Source organism: Pectinophora gossypiella, chromosome 27 (genome assembly GCF_024362695.1).
Source record: "Pectinophora gossypiella chromosome 27, ilPecGoss1.1, whole genome shotgun sequence".
Classification (NCBI taxonomy): Eukaryota; Metazoa; Arthropoda; class Insecta; order Lepidoptera; family Gelechiidae; genus Pectinophora; species Pectinophora gossypiella.
This window is the reverse complement of record NC_065430.1, coordinates 4,487,243-4,503,301: the sequence shown is the minus strand read 5'-3', so window position 1 is coordinate 4,503,301 and position 16,059 is coordinate 4,487,243. Positions and strand designations below refer to the sequence as shown.

Here is a 16,059-nt window from a genome sequence, read left to right as displayed (position 1 = left end):
CACGAAATCTTCTTACTTTTTCGGACAACCAATGTCATTCAGCTTGCAATGTCGTAGTCATACAAAGGATATAGCCTCACAAAGTGATATTCGACAGTGTCCCCATCGAGAATCAAACCCGGACCTCCAGATTGTGAATCCTAATGCTCTATCCACTAAATCACGGAGGCTGTTTTCAACTAATTCTCACGCCCACACATACACACTCACATACATAAATACATAATAATATGCACTTATTTTGTTACTGACTAATTATCGATATGATTACTTGAAAGAAGAAAGAAAGAAAGAAACGTTTATTATAAAGGGACACCACAGTAACAAATATACTAAAATAAATAACAAATATATAATATAAAACACGGAGTAACACATAACTTACAATCAAACACATAATAAAAAAAAAATAAAAGACAACATACACGAGAAATACAAATAATTGTGTGTATGGACTGGTCAACTTCTACTATTATACTAGTTATACTTTTATACTAGTTATACTTCTACTATTATACGGTACTTCTACTATTATACTAGCATACACTAAACTCGCATACTCACACATTCATATTCCTACTTAACACACACACCCTTCACTCTAATACTTAGATGTAAGTTTAATTTTAAGTTGCCTTTGGCAAATTATGCGCCAACATCACATGTACCTTTTACGGTTTCCCAAGATACAGGCTCCGCCTAGTTTGGGAACCTCTGTTCATTTGGTTATATTTGTAACTAGCTGACCCAGCAAACTTTGTTCCGCCTTAATGGCAATAAATAAGCAGACTTTATTTTTTAATTGTATTGTTTTCTGGTAATAAAAACATTTTTCTTTTTTTTGTTTTCATGTTTGTTCCTGTTTAATTCCTTAAACAATTTTATTTCTAATGCTCACTCCTCTAGCCCGCTCTATCCCTACAACTCAACGGTCATCGACTTTCTTACCTACTGACCTTTTCACAAATAAACGGAAAGGGAACAAGTATATTTGTCTCTCTCATACCTTTAGAAACAGCATAAGTCTGTCTCTTTTACAATCATTAACCTGAAATATAAAGACTAGAGATTTCGTGCATTTTCGTAAAGGGTTAATATGTAGGTATAGCGGCCTCTGTGGTCCAGTGGTTGAGCGTTGGGCTCACGATCTAGAGTTCCCGGGTTCGAATCCCAGAGGGGACATATCACAACAATCACTTTGTCATCCCTAGGTTAGGACATTACAGGCTGATCATCCGATTGTCCGAAAGTAAGATGATCCGTGCTTCGGAAGGCACTTACCCGTACAAGTACGGGGGTACAGTCATGAGCAATATAATGTACCCACTTTAGGACTCTGTCGCACTAACATATTTGACATTTAGTGAGACTTACAGTTCAGTTCAGTCCCGCGCAGGACCGATCCTCGTGGAGATCCTTGGGGGAGGCCTATGCCCAGCAGAGGGCGTCGTACGGCTGATGATGATGACAGTTCAATTTGTCAAAAAAGTTAATGTGACATGGTACCAAAGTGTATGCATATTAATGCTCGTGACCGTACAGATAGCCATAGAAATATGCATGGGTGTTAGTGATATCGTAACGAATACTGAGCGGGATGGTTCAGACCATGATTCTGAGTTGATATCAAGTGGAATTTCCTGTCGGAAAATTCACTAAAAAGATTTTAGTGTCTTCAATTTTGTTTTTAATTTTCAGTTCCATACTTTTGCGACGGAAAATTCCGCTGGATATCAACTCAGAATCATGGTCTGAATCATCCCTTAGATTTTTCGTTACGATGTCACTAACATTCTGTAAGTAAGTATATTATATTCGGGAGATATTACGTTCGGGACAGCCATGTTAGATAACACGGTAAAAAAGCGCACGACAGTAAAAGTCAAATTCTGAGCACATTTCACACGTTTTCCGACACGACGTGTATTTACAAACACAATGCTCTTTTTGCCCCAGTTACGCCCGTTAAAGCGGACACGGGGAAAGGCAGGGATTACGGCATGCACACACACAAACTACACTACACACACACACACACACACACACACATATTAGGGAACACACACTCACTACACACACACACACACACACATACACACACACACACATTAGGGAACACGCACTCACTACACACACACACACACACACATTAGGGAACACACACTCACTACACGCACACACACACGCACACACACACACACACACACACACACACACACACACACACACACACACGCATAAACTACACTTCACACACACACACACACACTCATTAGGGAACACACACACTACACACACACACACACACACACACATTACACTAGGGAATTCAATCCCGATCTCGAGGGATCCCGATCTCGCGAGATCTCGTCTAATTTTTCGGGATCAATCCCGAAGCATAATATGACGAGATCCCATATATTTTTTTTAATATTTTGTTTTAATTAACCTCACTGTCACAAATCAGCCATGCCATGCCATGAGCCTTTGGCTGCTCAATAGTAACCCTGACACCAGGGTTGATGAGGTACCTCACAACCCACACGATAGAAGAAGACTATCACAAACAAGCAGTTTTCATCGTTTTCAGTCATCCTAACTTTACATTTTTTATGAATTAGACGGGATCCCGAATTATTTCGATCGTTAACCACAAAAAACCGCTTTGTATTGATTATTTAGATTATTCAATGTAGAAAGCAACCGTCCCGTTTCCTTTCCCGCCAAAAAGTACTGCGTCCCGCTGACCGTTTTGACAGCTGTCACTTGTCAATGTCAAATAGTCGGGTTGTCGACGGACACGCGAGTCTGTTGCGAACTCGGGAACATTGATAGACAGAGTGACACTTTGGCAACTACGCTGAAGTGTCAAATGGGATGTGTTTATCGGATATCCGAGAGTCCATCCAAATACAAGGTGTTAGTGACATCGTAACGAAAACTTTGAGGGATGATTCAGACCATGATTCTGAGTTGATATCAAGTGTAATTTTCTATCACAAAAGTATAGAATTGAAAATAATAAAAAAAAACTAAAAAAAAACACGAATTTTGCGACGAAAAATTCCACTTGACATTAACTTAGAATCATGGTCTGAATCATCCCCCTTAGTATTCGTTACGATGTCACTTAACACCCTATATAAATGAACTCACGATCGCAATCACTAGTGGGGTTGGCAGAGACCACGAAAGAGGTTGAAAAGGCTCTAACGCGCATTTTGTATACCTCGATACCGACCCCGCCGCGCGCCGGCGTACTCGACGATTTCCCTCATTCAGCGCTTATCGCTATCGACCCACTAGGATAGATTAATTCTTTCAAATATTCTTCCTCCCAGACTCCCTGAGCTGAGGTTCGCGCCCAACTGGGCACCCTCAGGCCTTTTGTCTTAAATTTTGTACCGGGTGAGAGCCCTCAGCGCTCCCCATTTGTCCGGTCAAGTAGTTAAAGCCATCTGCGGCAAATGTACAATCATCATCATCAATTTAAGAGGCACGCTCTTGTCGGTGCAGCATTTTCCATGCTAATTTTTACCCACGACGGAACGGAGCAGGTATACATATGCGTTTAGGGTGAGGTGAGAGATGTTAAAAGTAACGTTCCCACCTATCTTCTAAACTAATAATCCGATTTTGATGCGGTTTTCAGTAACGGGTTTGTTTTAGGGAAAAATAGGGCAGTGTAGTATTTGCCGCAGATGGCATAAACTACTTAGCCGGACAAATGGAGACCGCTGAAGGCTCTCACCCGGTACCTCGCATTTCACACGGTAGAAGAAGATTTATACCCAAAAACAAAGATGAAATGCTTATGTCTGTTATGATAATGGCTCGTCCCCCGTTACATGGGATTTAGGCCTGGTTTCCACTGACGCGGAGATGGGCGGAGAAGAGCGGAGATGTGGATTTGACCAATCACAGCGTTCGAGAGAGCGAAAAACGAAGACGCTCTGTCACTCTCTCCCTCACGATGATTGATCGATTTAGTGCACATCTCCGCTCAGCTCCGCGTCAATGGAAACGCAGCCTTGAACACAGCTGGCGCGGAGTCGTTGTACTATACACTTCTACCTACCCATATGCCCGTATCTATCTGCCTCAAACCAGTTTTATCCAGACCGGTCTGCCTCAAACCAGTTTTATCCAGACCGGAGAGGATACTAATTTATATAACGTTTTATAGGTCATAAAAACTGAAGTGAAACGTTCCATTTTATGGTTAAAGTTGCGGATTATAAGAAAGGTAGTAAAACCGAAACGTAGCGTCGAATCCAGAGACGAATCAGATGGAAAGGCGTCCGATATAGTGATAAGCGCTGATGATGAAGAGTCGCAAACTCCTCTGCTGGACTGGGAGTAAAGAAAAAACATAGAATGCGTTCAGCTGCCTATCCTCACGTGCATGTCGTAAAAGGCGACAAAGGGACAGCGTCCTGAACATGATGGATCATCTGTAAGAGCGATAGGCGATTCCCTATTATCATACGGTTTATCATTATCCACTTTAGGACTATGAATCAAAAGTGGCTGCAAATAGTTTATTGATTATTTGTAGTTCTGCCCACCCCTTCGGGGAATACGGGCGTGAGTTTATGTATGTATGGCAGGCGTTCCTCGCTCGCTTTGCCCTTCCAACCTCTTTCAAAAATCACTTTGTAATCCCCAGTTTCGTTAGGATATTACAGGCTGATCACCTGATTGTCCGAAAGTAAGATGGTCCGTCTGAAGGCACGTAAACCGTTGGTCCCGGTTACTATTTACTGATGTAAGTGAATAATCGTTACGTGAGCCATGTCAGGGGCTTTTCGCGGCTCAATCATAACCCTGGGTTGATGAGGCTAGTATTCCACCTCACAACACACGCTAAGAAGAAGGTTACTACAATAATGATTAAAATGAAAAATACTCATGCCATAATACACACACTAGAACGCAAATAGTATCTATAGACAGACTTACGGTTTTAAATCCTCTGTACATGACTCTGATTTCTTGCTTCGAGAACTTGGTTTGTCGACAGAGCTCTTCCAAGGCCACAGGAATCGGCTTCGGAGTTCGACTTGGCTCTAACTCGTAGGCATGCTCCTCCACCGGAGATTCTGGCGGTGTCGCCATCTTGAAATGCTACTTTCAAATACTAGTGACGCATACTCGTTACAAAAGTACGCACTGTCACTGCACTATTGTATATTTTTTTTAATTCTATTTTTAAATTTATTTTTTTAATAATACTTTTATTTATATTATGGCGGTGGGTTTTTATTTTTAAATTGACAGCAATGAGGTTTGTGTTGCGATTAGGAGTTTTTTTTATAAATTAGGTATTTTATAGAGCACAGGGGATAAAGAGTTTGGATGGTTCTAGGGCAGGAATCCGAACCTGGAACAAACAAAAAGACGATATTAATTATGCTGTACATTTTGTGATATGGTTTGGTTAGGTGATTACAGGCTGATCACCTGATTGTCCAAAAGTAAGACGAACCGTGCTTCGGAAGGCACGTTAAGCCGTTGGTCCCGATTACTACTTACTGATGTAAGTAAGTAGTCGTTACATGAGTCATGTCAGGGGCCTTTGGCGGCTCAATAATAACCCTGACACCAGGGTTGATGGGGTTGGTAATTCATCCCGCAACCCACCGATAGAAGAAGAATCTTTTTTTTTTATTCTTAAATTTTATAGAGGATTTTTCTTACAAGAAAATGTCATCCTCATATTGATACAAAATGATACATCAATAATAAATAACAATTAATTTGGTAGCCTCCTATCCAATCCCTTTTTAACAATTTAAGAATCATCAATTTAAGAAAAAGAATCGTAAAATTTTTTTTTTTTTTTTGACGTGACTTATTGTAGATTTGCCGCAGATGGCATTAACTACTTGGCCGGACAAATGGGGAGCGCTGAAGGCTCTCACCCGGGGTAAAATTTATTGGAATTGAAATTGAACTAGGAACTCCAAATCGTGAACCCCACGTAAATCACAACACGGCACCAAATGCAACAGGTCACAATAAAAGGCAACAATTATACATATGAGTGTGATCTGCCAACTCGGGTTAAAATGCGGTTAACATCTGGAATTATGGATGCCGGCTGTGCCAAAACTCTCGCTGTGCCGCTAAATCAAATGAGGGATTTCCCAGGCTACGTTCACCAAAAACAACACAGAGTGTCATATTTTTACTACATGCAACACTGATAAGTAATGTCAATGTCAAATGACCTTCCTCGCTCTCTTTCTTGTCTACTGCACGGCTTTTCGGCGGGAAACGGGAACGGGGACAGTTGCTTTCTTCATTGAGTAATCTAAATAATTAATACGAAGTGGTGTTTTGTGGTTAATGATCGCATTAAGTTAGTCGGAAGACATTCGCGAGTGTTATTATATTGGAGTATTCAATAAACAAAGTGTATCTGCCTATTTTCGCTTCGTGCCGGGAAGCCGCTTCATAACTCAAAAGTTTATGCGGACTTTTGAGTTAATTCGTTTGGGGTTCGGAGTAGGAGTCTACTCCGAGGGTGGGGGCTTAGGTTTCATCATCATCACCTTTCATCATTTCATTAATCATCAAGAAAAAAAATACGTCAGACATGGCTGTATGGGCATAGTTCCCTTTGCCTTACCCTTCGGGGAAAACCAAAAAAAAAAATGTCTACTGCACTCGACATGGCGCATTAATTTTCTATTGTTTTACAATCTAAATAAATCCATGTAATCATGTGAAGTAACGTTTCCATTCTAACGCTCCCTGCGGCTTCACCGCCCCTACACAATTACAACACGGGGTATTAGTGACATCGTAACGAATACTGAGAGGGATGATTCAGCTCAATATTCTGAGTTAATATCAAGTGGAATTATCCGTCGCAAAAGTATACCTTAGAATTGAAAATAAATTTAAAAAAACTACACAAAAATCATGCAATAATATCATCACTTTAGAACTCTGTCGCAGTATTATTATGTGACATTTAATAAGACTTACGGTTTAATTTGTCACATAAAAGTTAATGTGCAATGGTTTCAAAGTGTGTACATATTTGTACTTGTGCTTGTGACCGTACCTCAAAAACTCCCGAGTTTATGTAGCGCTTTGTCTGCATCAAGCTTTATAATATTTCTACATGAATCACACATTCCTACACCATTAAAAACTTCACACCGGATAAAATACATCGTTACTCCTACATGCTCTTACGTTTAAAACAAAAATATTTATCCAACCTCTTTTCTCAAATCAACAACTACCTACATTATTTACATCACGGTATAATAAAACAAGGTAAGCTCAAAAGTGACAGCTAAAATTTCAAGGTTAGCCGCGCTGACGTCATCTCACCCTCCGTTGCTATTTTGTCAAAAATAAATTACCCACGACGACTAATGTTAAAAAAATTACTTTGTACTGCAATTTCGAGCTTTTAGTAAAAAACAATTTTAATTATTTTTATATATGTGACAAGTTATAGTAATTAAGTACGTTAGTCAGTAATTCGCTGAATTTTCAATAATATTTAAGTCCTTGGAATGTTGAACTTACGTCATCAAACGGCTAGCAATGGCGGCTTTTCATAGGATTGACCATACCTTGTTTTGATGTACCATGGCTCTTAATGTTTAAAACAAAAATATTTTTATCCAACCTCTTTTCTCAAATCAACAACTACCTACATTGTTTACATAGTGAGGAAAAGGAATAAAAAGTAAACACTCAAACAAGCCAGAACGCCGCAAGATGGCGGCCAGCCAACTTTGGCGGGAAACGAATTTCAATTAAATACACTTCTCATCAAAAAAATCGAAACACCTTGCAAGTTTACGTTTTGTCAGGATTATCAGAAAAATGTGTACATTTAGGAATAAATGTTAAATGTCGTTTAATAGTGAGTAATATGAGCTTATCAAATCTTAATGTTAATGTTCTAAATTTAAATGAATTTTTCATAGGTTTCGTATTTTGTTAAATGAGTCATTTTTATTCCGTATGGAGTATAAAGGAAATGGATAAAACAACACACGTAAATGAAAAAAAAAGCTAAAAAACGTTTATTTAATAACTTGTATTCCCTCCCCGAGCTCTAATTACTGCTTCCATACGGTTCTTCATCGATCGGATGAGAGTCACGATCACATGCTGTGGTATATTGTCCCATTCCTCTTGGATTGCATCTTGCAGCTGGCTAAGTGTTTCTGGGGCAGGATCTCTTGCTCGAATTCGTCTCTTTAATTCATCCCACAGATGTTCAATGGGATTCATGTCCGGGCTTCTTGCTGGCCATTCCATAATAGAGATATCGACTTCGTTAAGATAATCTCGTACGACGCCCGCGGTGTGAGCCCTAGCATTGTCGTGCATGAATATGAAGCCGTTGCCAATAAAATGTGCATAGGGCATCACATGAGGCTCGAGACACTCTTCGACGTACCGATGACAGTTTAGTGCAGGCAGACGTGGCCCAGACACGAAAGCAAGCTCTGTCTTACCGTCGGCGCTGATTCCTCCCCAAACCGTCCACGAACCGCCACCATAGCTGACCTTTTCTTCAATGCAGCATTGTGCATAGCGTTCTCCGTCTCTTCTGTAGACCTTGTTCCTTCCGTCGTTACCATACAGCATAATTTTACACTCATCAGAAAAGAGAACTTTGCTCCACTGTAGGTATGACCAATTTAGGTGCTCACGTGCAAAGTTAAGGCGCGCTCTTCGATGGTCTGCAGTTAATTTCGGCCCATTTGCTGGCTTAAGCGGTACCAGTCCACGATCCTTCAACCTTCTTCTAATTGTAGAGTCACTTACAGCCACCCTTCGTACAACACGAAGCCGCTGCTGCAGTTGAAAAGCGTTAAGGCGTCGATTTCTTAAAGAAGTTGTTACAATAAATCGATCATCTCGCTCAGAAGTGACCCGATTCCTGCCAGATCCTGAACGGCGCGTGAACAAACCAGTCTCCCGATAACGTTTATAGACTCTATGAACAGATGACAGGCTTAGATGCAGTCTTGCAGCCACAACACGCTGACTAAGGCCAGAATCCAGCAATGCCACAACTTGGGCGGCTTCTGTGGGCGAAGTATCCATACGTTTTAGAAAAAAAACCTTTTTTCAGACGTCCCAAAGTCACAGTATTGAAATAAAAAACAAAAAGTTTAAGGATAGGTGCCAATTTTTAGTTTTTAAACGCTAAATGTACTCCAACCCTAAACACACATTTGTCTCAAAACAGTGATTCATTTCGTTTATAAGATAAACAAATGAAATTCTAATTTTGAATTTAGAATTTTCGCTTATTACTGTAATGGCCAAACTGCCAGCTATACATTTATGTATTTTTTTTCATCGTATGAATTCTTTTTTGTGTTAAATTCGGACAGAAACAATGAAAACGGAAGTGTTTCGATTTTTTTGATGAGAAGTGTAGTTTTAGGTTATTTATTGTGTCGCCATGAATGTTGTTCTGATATTTATAGCATTTATCCATACTTAAGAATATTTTTTGTCCGTTTTATGAAATGTTTGAATGAACATAGAGTTAGGGAGTTATTTTTATTACTTGTAATACGAGATTTTATCATTTTCGTGGGTGTTTTAAAAGATTCCTCTAATATTTAATGTGGTAATTATTTAATAATAAATATTAAGTACATTACATAACTTGCAGTAAGGTTTTATTTTTAACGTTAAAAAAAAATAAAAAAAATGTGTTTTTCTCTATTTATTCCCCACAAACAAGACTTAAAAGTAAACTGACGGGGTTTAGCAAGGAATCAGAAGACCAATTGCAGCCACTTCTGGTACGTCATAAGATGGATATGGTGCACCTTATAGCACTACATACTAACAACCTCGTTTTACACAGACACTACACATTGACGTTATCGTACACGCGCGTCTGTGTGTGTGTCGTCTGACGCCCATACGATTGAAGACTACACTATGTTCGAGAGGGGGTAAGGTAAGATAAACCCAGCTCAGCCGCTGGTGGGGAGCGGTATTATTCCATAGTCTATGGTCCAAAGCAAATCAACAATAAGTTCCGGAAAAAAAACATACAATTCGCCCCATCCAAACCGCACTAATCCAGGGACTCCCGTATCTCAATGTCCTAATAAACATTAACCCAAAAAGCTTTATGCATTAAGATAACCAAGCATCCAGTCGTAAGTGTATTATGCAATAGGCAGAAAGGAAAAGATTTATGTTGCGAACTCTTCGCAGATTTTATAGTCTTTTTATATGTTTTTTATATTTCTTCTTTTTGACAACGTTTTGTATCTTGGTATTGTTTTTTGTTTATGTATTGTTGGTGAAAATACAATAAATAACGGTTTTTTTGGCGGGAACGGAAACGGGACAGTTGATTTCTTCATTGAGTAATCTAAATAATCAATACGTCATAAGATAGTTGAAAGGTCATTATAAAGTTAGTGATTATTTAGAAGATATGAATGCATGGGATTAACTGTCTGAGAACTGATATTAGGCAGCTAAATTACTCAATTGTATATCAATATTTTATGTTTATTTTTATTTTTTTAAAGAACGTCTAGGGCCCTGTGCCGAGGTTTTTCTTACAGCTTCTTTTCCCCGGCTATACAGGTTGTGAGAAGCTGCAGTAGTTTTAGGCGGATGAGACGTTCGTTATGTAAAAATTGCGATTCAAAGTGTAACTATGTTACCTACTGAATAAAGATATTTTTGAATTTGAATATGATGACTGTTGATCAATCATGTTAGAAAGGATGATATAATATTATACTTACTTGAGTATTCCCCTGTCGGTTTTAACGACATGTCAAAAATTAATAAACTTTTTCTTATTAACCTTATTTTTTTGACGTGACTTGCCATAAATGCTACAAATGGCATTAACTACGGGGCCGGACAAATGGGGAGCGCCGGGGGCTCTCACCCGGCGACCTCCTCGTTACCTCCAATTCGTGACCGCCAACATAAATAAAAAAGTAAGTAGTATTTTTTATATGAAAACCCGCAATATTATACCAACCTAATAATATTGAGAACGCGATAATTGCTATAAATCATGATATCATGACTCACTGAGCGTGTCAACTCGAGTCAAATGCGGTTAGCAAGTCTAAAATGCGCAACGTGATAAAATTTTGTCACGCCCATTTTATCGATTCTGATGATATATGCCGTTTTGTCGATTGATGCTATGTTGATATCATCATCATCAATTTGAGAGCCACGCTCTTGTCGGTGCAGCATTTTCCATGCTACTTTTTAGGGAAAAATAGGGAAGTGGTTTCCCTCTTGCCTTCCGCCCAATTATGTTGACATGGTAAACCCAAAAAAACCCTGTCGTTCTGTCAAAGTACTCATCATCATCTGCCTAGCGTTATCGCGTTTTTCGCACGGTAACAGCGCCGCGCGCGGCGCGGCTGTCATGCAGACCCGTCTGGTCTTCTTATACTGTGGATTTTTGTATAAAGTTATCGGGGTGTGGTTTAATACTTAGTAAGTACATAAATAAATAGTTGAATTTGCCTCCGTAACTGTGGAACATCAGTTCTTCATGCCAACCAACTTCGGAACTGGGCCAGTCAAACTTTGGGCTTATAAATTTTAAACTTCCAAACTTTCGTCTTTAGTTTTTCGACATTTCTGCTAAAACGTCTAGTTTAAAATTTATAGGTAAATATTAAAAATGCAACGGGGGATCGAAGCAAATGGAATTCCATAGTCTTTACTTATCCCGGTTAGTCAGTGAGCCAAGCGAATTATTTGTAAACAGTGGTGAAATTATGAACCATTAGTTGTCATAATTATAAAATGTAAGTATGTTTTAGTAGGTGGATAATCTCTGCAGATGGGGATACCTGGTTGATGGTTGCGATGATTGCGAGTGTGGAGTATCACCACAAACTATGGCTCACCTTTTGTGCTGTCCTAAGTGCCCTAACACCTGCACTATTGAAGACCTGTACGAAGCCACTGACAATGCCGTAAGCGTGGCCAATTATTGGTCAGCAAAAATTTTGCTTCGATCGCCATCGACTCGCAAAGAAGAAGTAGGTGTTTTTGGTCTATTACAGAAACGACATGTTACCAGCGGGCTTAGCACCATAAACGCGCGACTCTTTCTCGCCTCAACATGCGTCACCCGTCACTCTCTCACGGTACTGCACAGAGAGAGACAGATGATCTCTGTCGCGGCGAGAAAGAGTCTTACGGAGCTAAGCGCGCAGGAGGTCTTAAATGCAACCAGTTAATTTATTACTTTGCAAGAAACTGATTGGACTTTTGCAGCTTATTATAAATTAAATTTAAAGCTATCTGAACAGACGTACAGTTTACAATGTAATAAAAAAACCAGACAAGATAAACACGTAAAACAAACCTGAGTGTTATGATCGTAAATCATTTAATTTACGCTCAAGTGGTTTTGTAGGCACTAGAATATTCGAAATAGATATGAACGCTGTTATTATTGTAAGTTTTAAATATAAGTATATCTACCATGACTTGAGCGCTAAAACGTGGCTGACTTTGCAAACTGAGGTATAAGTATCTGGAACTTTTTACTAAAATAATTTGTTGACAATATTGACATAAACATAACATACATAAATAGCCTAACGTCCCACTGCTGGGCACAGTCCTCCTCTCAATCAACCGGAGAGGGTATGGAGCATACTCCACCACGCTGCTCCACTGAGGGTTTGTGGAGGTGTTTTTACGGCTAATAGCCGGGACCAACGGCTTAACGTGCCCTCCGAAGCACGGAATCAACTTACTTTTTCGGACAATCAGGTGATTCAAGCCTGAAAAGTGCTTACCAAACAAAGGACAGTCTCACAAAGTGATTTCGACAATGTCCCCATCGGAAATCGAACCCGGACCTCCAGATCGTGAGTCTAACGCTCTTACTTTTTTAGATGAATTGCTTCGATGTGACCATTTTAACCCCCCTGTCTTTATTTAGTAATCAGAATTTCATAATAAATCTCTGACTTAGGAAACAAGCCAATTGGTACAACCACAATGTGACGTCTCACCCCTACCCGCTCCGCGAAAAGTGGTAGAAAATGTTGTATTGTCAACTAACCCTATGCTCCCCTCCGATCCGCGGAAGCCCGTGTTGCTCTATGTAGAAAAACGATCGTCTGATAGAGCCGTTTTATCGTTCAACCGTTTTGTTTGAAAGAAAAACAATGAGGAAACATTAAAAACTATTTTCGAATCAAAACCTTGAGTACAAAAATAGATATAACTCTTTTATTAGACAGAACAACACTATTATACTCATGCATCCGCCATTTTGTTTATTTTCCCGCCATTAACTACGAGATTTATCGTCAACTTATAGTGAACACGAGATGTATGCTGGAGATTTTCTTCAACAAAACTCCGATGAATGAAAGTAGACATCATCATCATTATCATCCCCCTAGCATTATCCCGTTTTTCACAGGGTCCGCTTACCTAACCTGAACATTTGACAGGTCCGGTTTTTTACAGAACCGACTGCCTGTCTGACCTTCCAACCCGCGAAGGGAAAACCAGCCCAATACAGATTAGGTCACATCCGAAAATGCATTTCTCGGGGATGTGGGTTTGTTCACGTTGTTTTCCTTCACCGCTGAGCACGTGATAATCATATGATCCAAACATGAATTTGAAAACAAATTCGACAATCATCGGTTTAGGCCTGTGCTGGATTCGAACCTGCGACCTCGACCTCCGACCAGAGGCGTTCTACCAAATACAGGGACTACTTCAACTCTATGATAATATAACCAGCGATTTAACCCTGCCAAGGCCAAATACCGGCAAACAGGGCAGTCATAAATTCAAGCTATCTAGCAACCCGCACATTATGCTATTTACATTTCTACCCTCTTTAACCCTTTCATGGACAGAGACCATGGGTTCATAATAGGTAGTTCTGTCCTTAAAAGTGTTAATAAGATAGTACACTGAAACTTGAGCCTGAAGTTGCCTTACAAGCTATGGGTAGATTGAGAAACCTCAAGTTGTACGGCCAAGTTTTTACGGCAAAAAGTAAAAAAAGCTGTATTGTAGGAAAACTATAAAACTGAAAATAATTTAAAAAAACAACATTAAAATGTTCATGATTTTTCCGACAGGTATAATTCCGCTTCATACCAAGGTTTTTAGCTTTCCTATGATAAGGAGCCTGCCTTTCGTCTTGGTTCCATACAAGACCATTAACCCGGCCCCAGGGGGACAGAGTCATCTTCTCTGCCCTCCACTGGGGCAATTCCTTTTAGGCGCGACCTTGCCGCGGGGGTGGGCGCCTCTTACTTCAGTAGGCCGGAGTGAGATGGTGGCTGAGTTCGAATAGGGACCCAGACCTACGGGGTATAACGTAGAACCCTTGCCCAGGGATACGGGTGAAGACCTCAACGGTTGCAGAGGCGAAGATGGGAGCCATCGGTACGGCAATGCAGGACGAAAGGAGCAAGTCACAGCGACTGTAACCTGGAACCTGACAGAGGGCAGCAGTAACTGTCAGTACTATTCAGAGGCGGAGGACAGGAGTCCTAGTATGGCTTTGTAATAGACTACTCTAGGCGCCATCCCACTCGCGTCAGATAGAGTACTGCGGGGCGGAACTGCCCTATTTTTCCCTAAAAAAGTAGCATGGAGAGTATTTAAATGCTGCACTGACAAGAGCGTGGCTCTTAAATTGATGATGGTGATGACGTGATAAGGAGGGATCTCGAGTCGATATTTGATTTCTTGCCCTGCAGGTTATAATGCACAAGACGACCTTTTAATATACTATCTCGGAGCTCCGTGCGCGTGCGTCGTAAAGTTCGCGGACGAGTGGAGTGCAAAGTTGAAGTATGAACTATTTTGCACATACTTGTATGGCGCGCGTTTCGCGTTCACTTGGCCCTTCCAACCTGTCTTCTTCTTCTTCTATCGTGTGGGTTGTGAGGTGAATTACCAACCCCATCAACCCTGGTGTCAGGGTCATTATTCTACCTGTAGGTTACTTGGTTATCGCCCTTGACGGTCTCTGGAGGTGGTGTAGGTTACTTTTGACATCAAATCTTTTTATTTACTTAGAATATTTTTACTTTTTTATACGATATTGTTTTTCAATCTGTCTTTTTTACTTCTGACATATGTAAGATTGGAATTACATGCATTAACCGAAATTGCTGAATTATTTCTCAAAATAACACATTTTAATTCCACAAACCTGTTTCTTCCGTGGATGTACGTATTGTGATAATATTACTGCTCTCAGGTAGGGAGGTGCTCGTCGTAATCAAACAATTCAGCATTTCTCTTGAATAATGTTATTTTTTCATAAACAATGTTAACTCTCCAACTCTTCACAACAGATTACCGCAACCGAACTAAATTCCACGTCTTTTAAACCACCGCCTTTTAAAAAGGCGGGAAAACGTTCCCGTTCGAAAAAGAAGAAATCAAAATAAAAACAAATGAAATAATATGCCAGTTCCAAATTAAAAATAATAAAGTCGTGACACAGATTCACGACTTTATTCCGTCTGTTATTAAGTTATAAAATCTAATAATAATTAAATATACAATGGTGCTAATTCCTGTAAATACCATCTAATTTTATTTTAAGTTATATCTGTCATTTTCTTATCCGCCGAAAAGGAAAGGGACGGGTAATCGACAAGCATAAAATTTATGGAACACACGTCAATTTTAAGCACAAATCTAAACCAACCGTCTAAAAATTTTACATCAGTCAATAACCCGACACATTCATTTACTCATTCTTCCTAAAATTAAGAGCTGTGAATCATCCGTCCCTTTCCTTTTCGACGGATATGAAAATGACGGATATAACTTAAAATAAAATTAGGCGGTGTCTCCAGGAATCGGGGCCATTATGAACCTAAACAGTATGTAGTCATGAGCAATATAATGTACCCACTTTAAGACTCTGTCGCACTAACATATTTGACATTTAGTGAGACTTACAGTTCAATTTGTCAAAAAAGTTAATGTGACATGGTACCAAAGTGTATACATATTAATGCTCGTGGCCGTGATGTGAACGGATCAAAATAT

At 39.8% G+C, this 16,059-nt stretch overlaps 1 protein-coding gene across 3 annotated transcripts in view; it reads right to left on the bottom strand.

Annotated features, from left to right (window-relative positions):
- Window positions 1–16,059, bottom strand: part of LOC126378983 (Kv channel-interacting protein 1) — a 58,848-nt gene that overhangs the window by 32,715 nt on the left and 10,074 nt on the right. For all 3 annotated transcript variants that reach the window (XR_007568208.1, XR_007568209.1, XM_050027556.1), the window contains exon 2: window positions 4,963–5,383. Coding sequence is in view for 1 of the 3 variants with exons in the window: in XM_050027556.1 (XP_049883513.1) it covers window positions 4,963–5,118 (156 nt within the window). In the remaining 2 variants the exon portion in view is untranslated. The remainder of the gene's footprint in view (window positions 1–4,962; window positions 5,384–16,059) is intronic.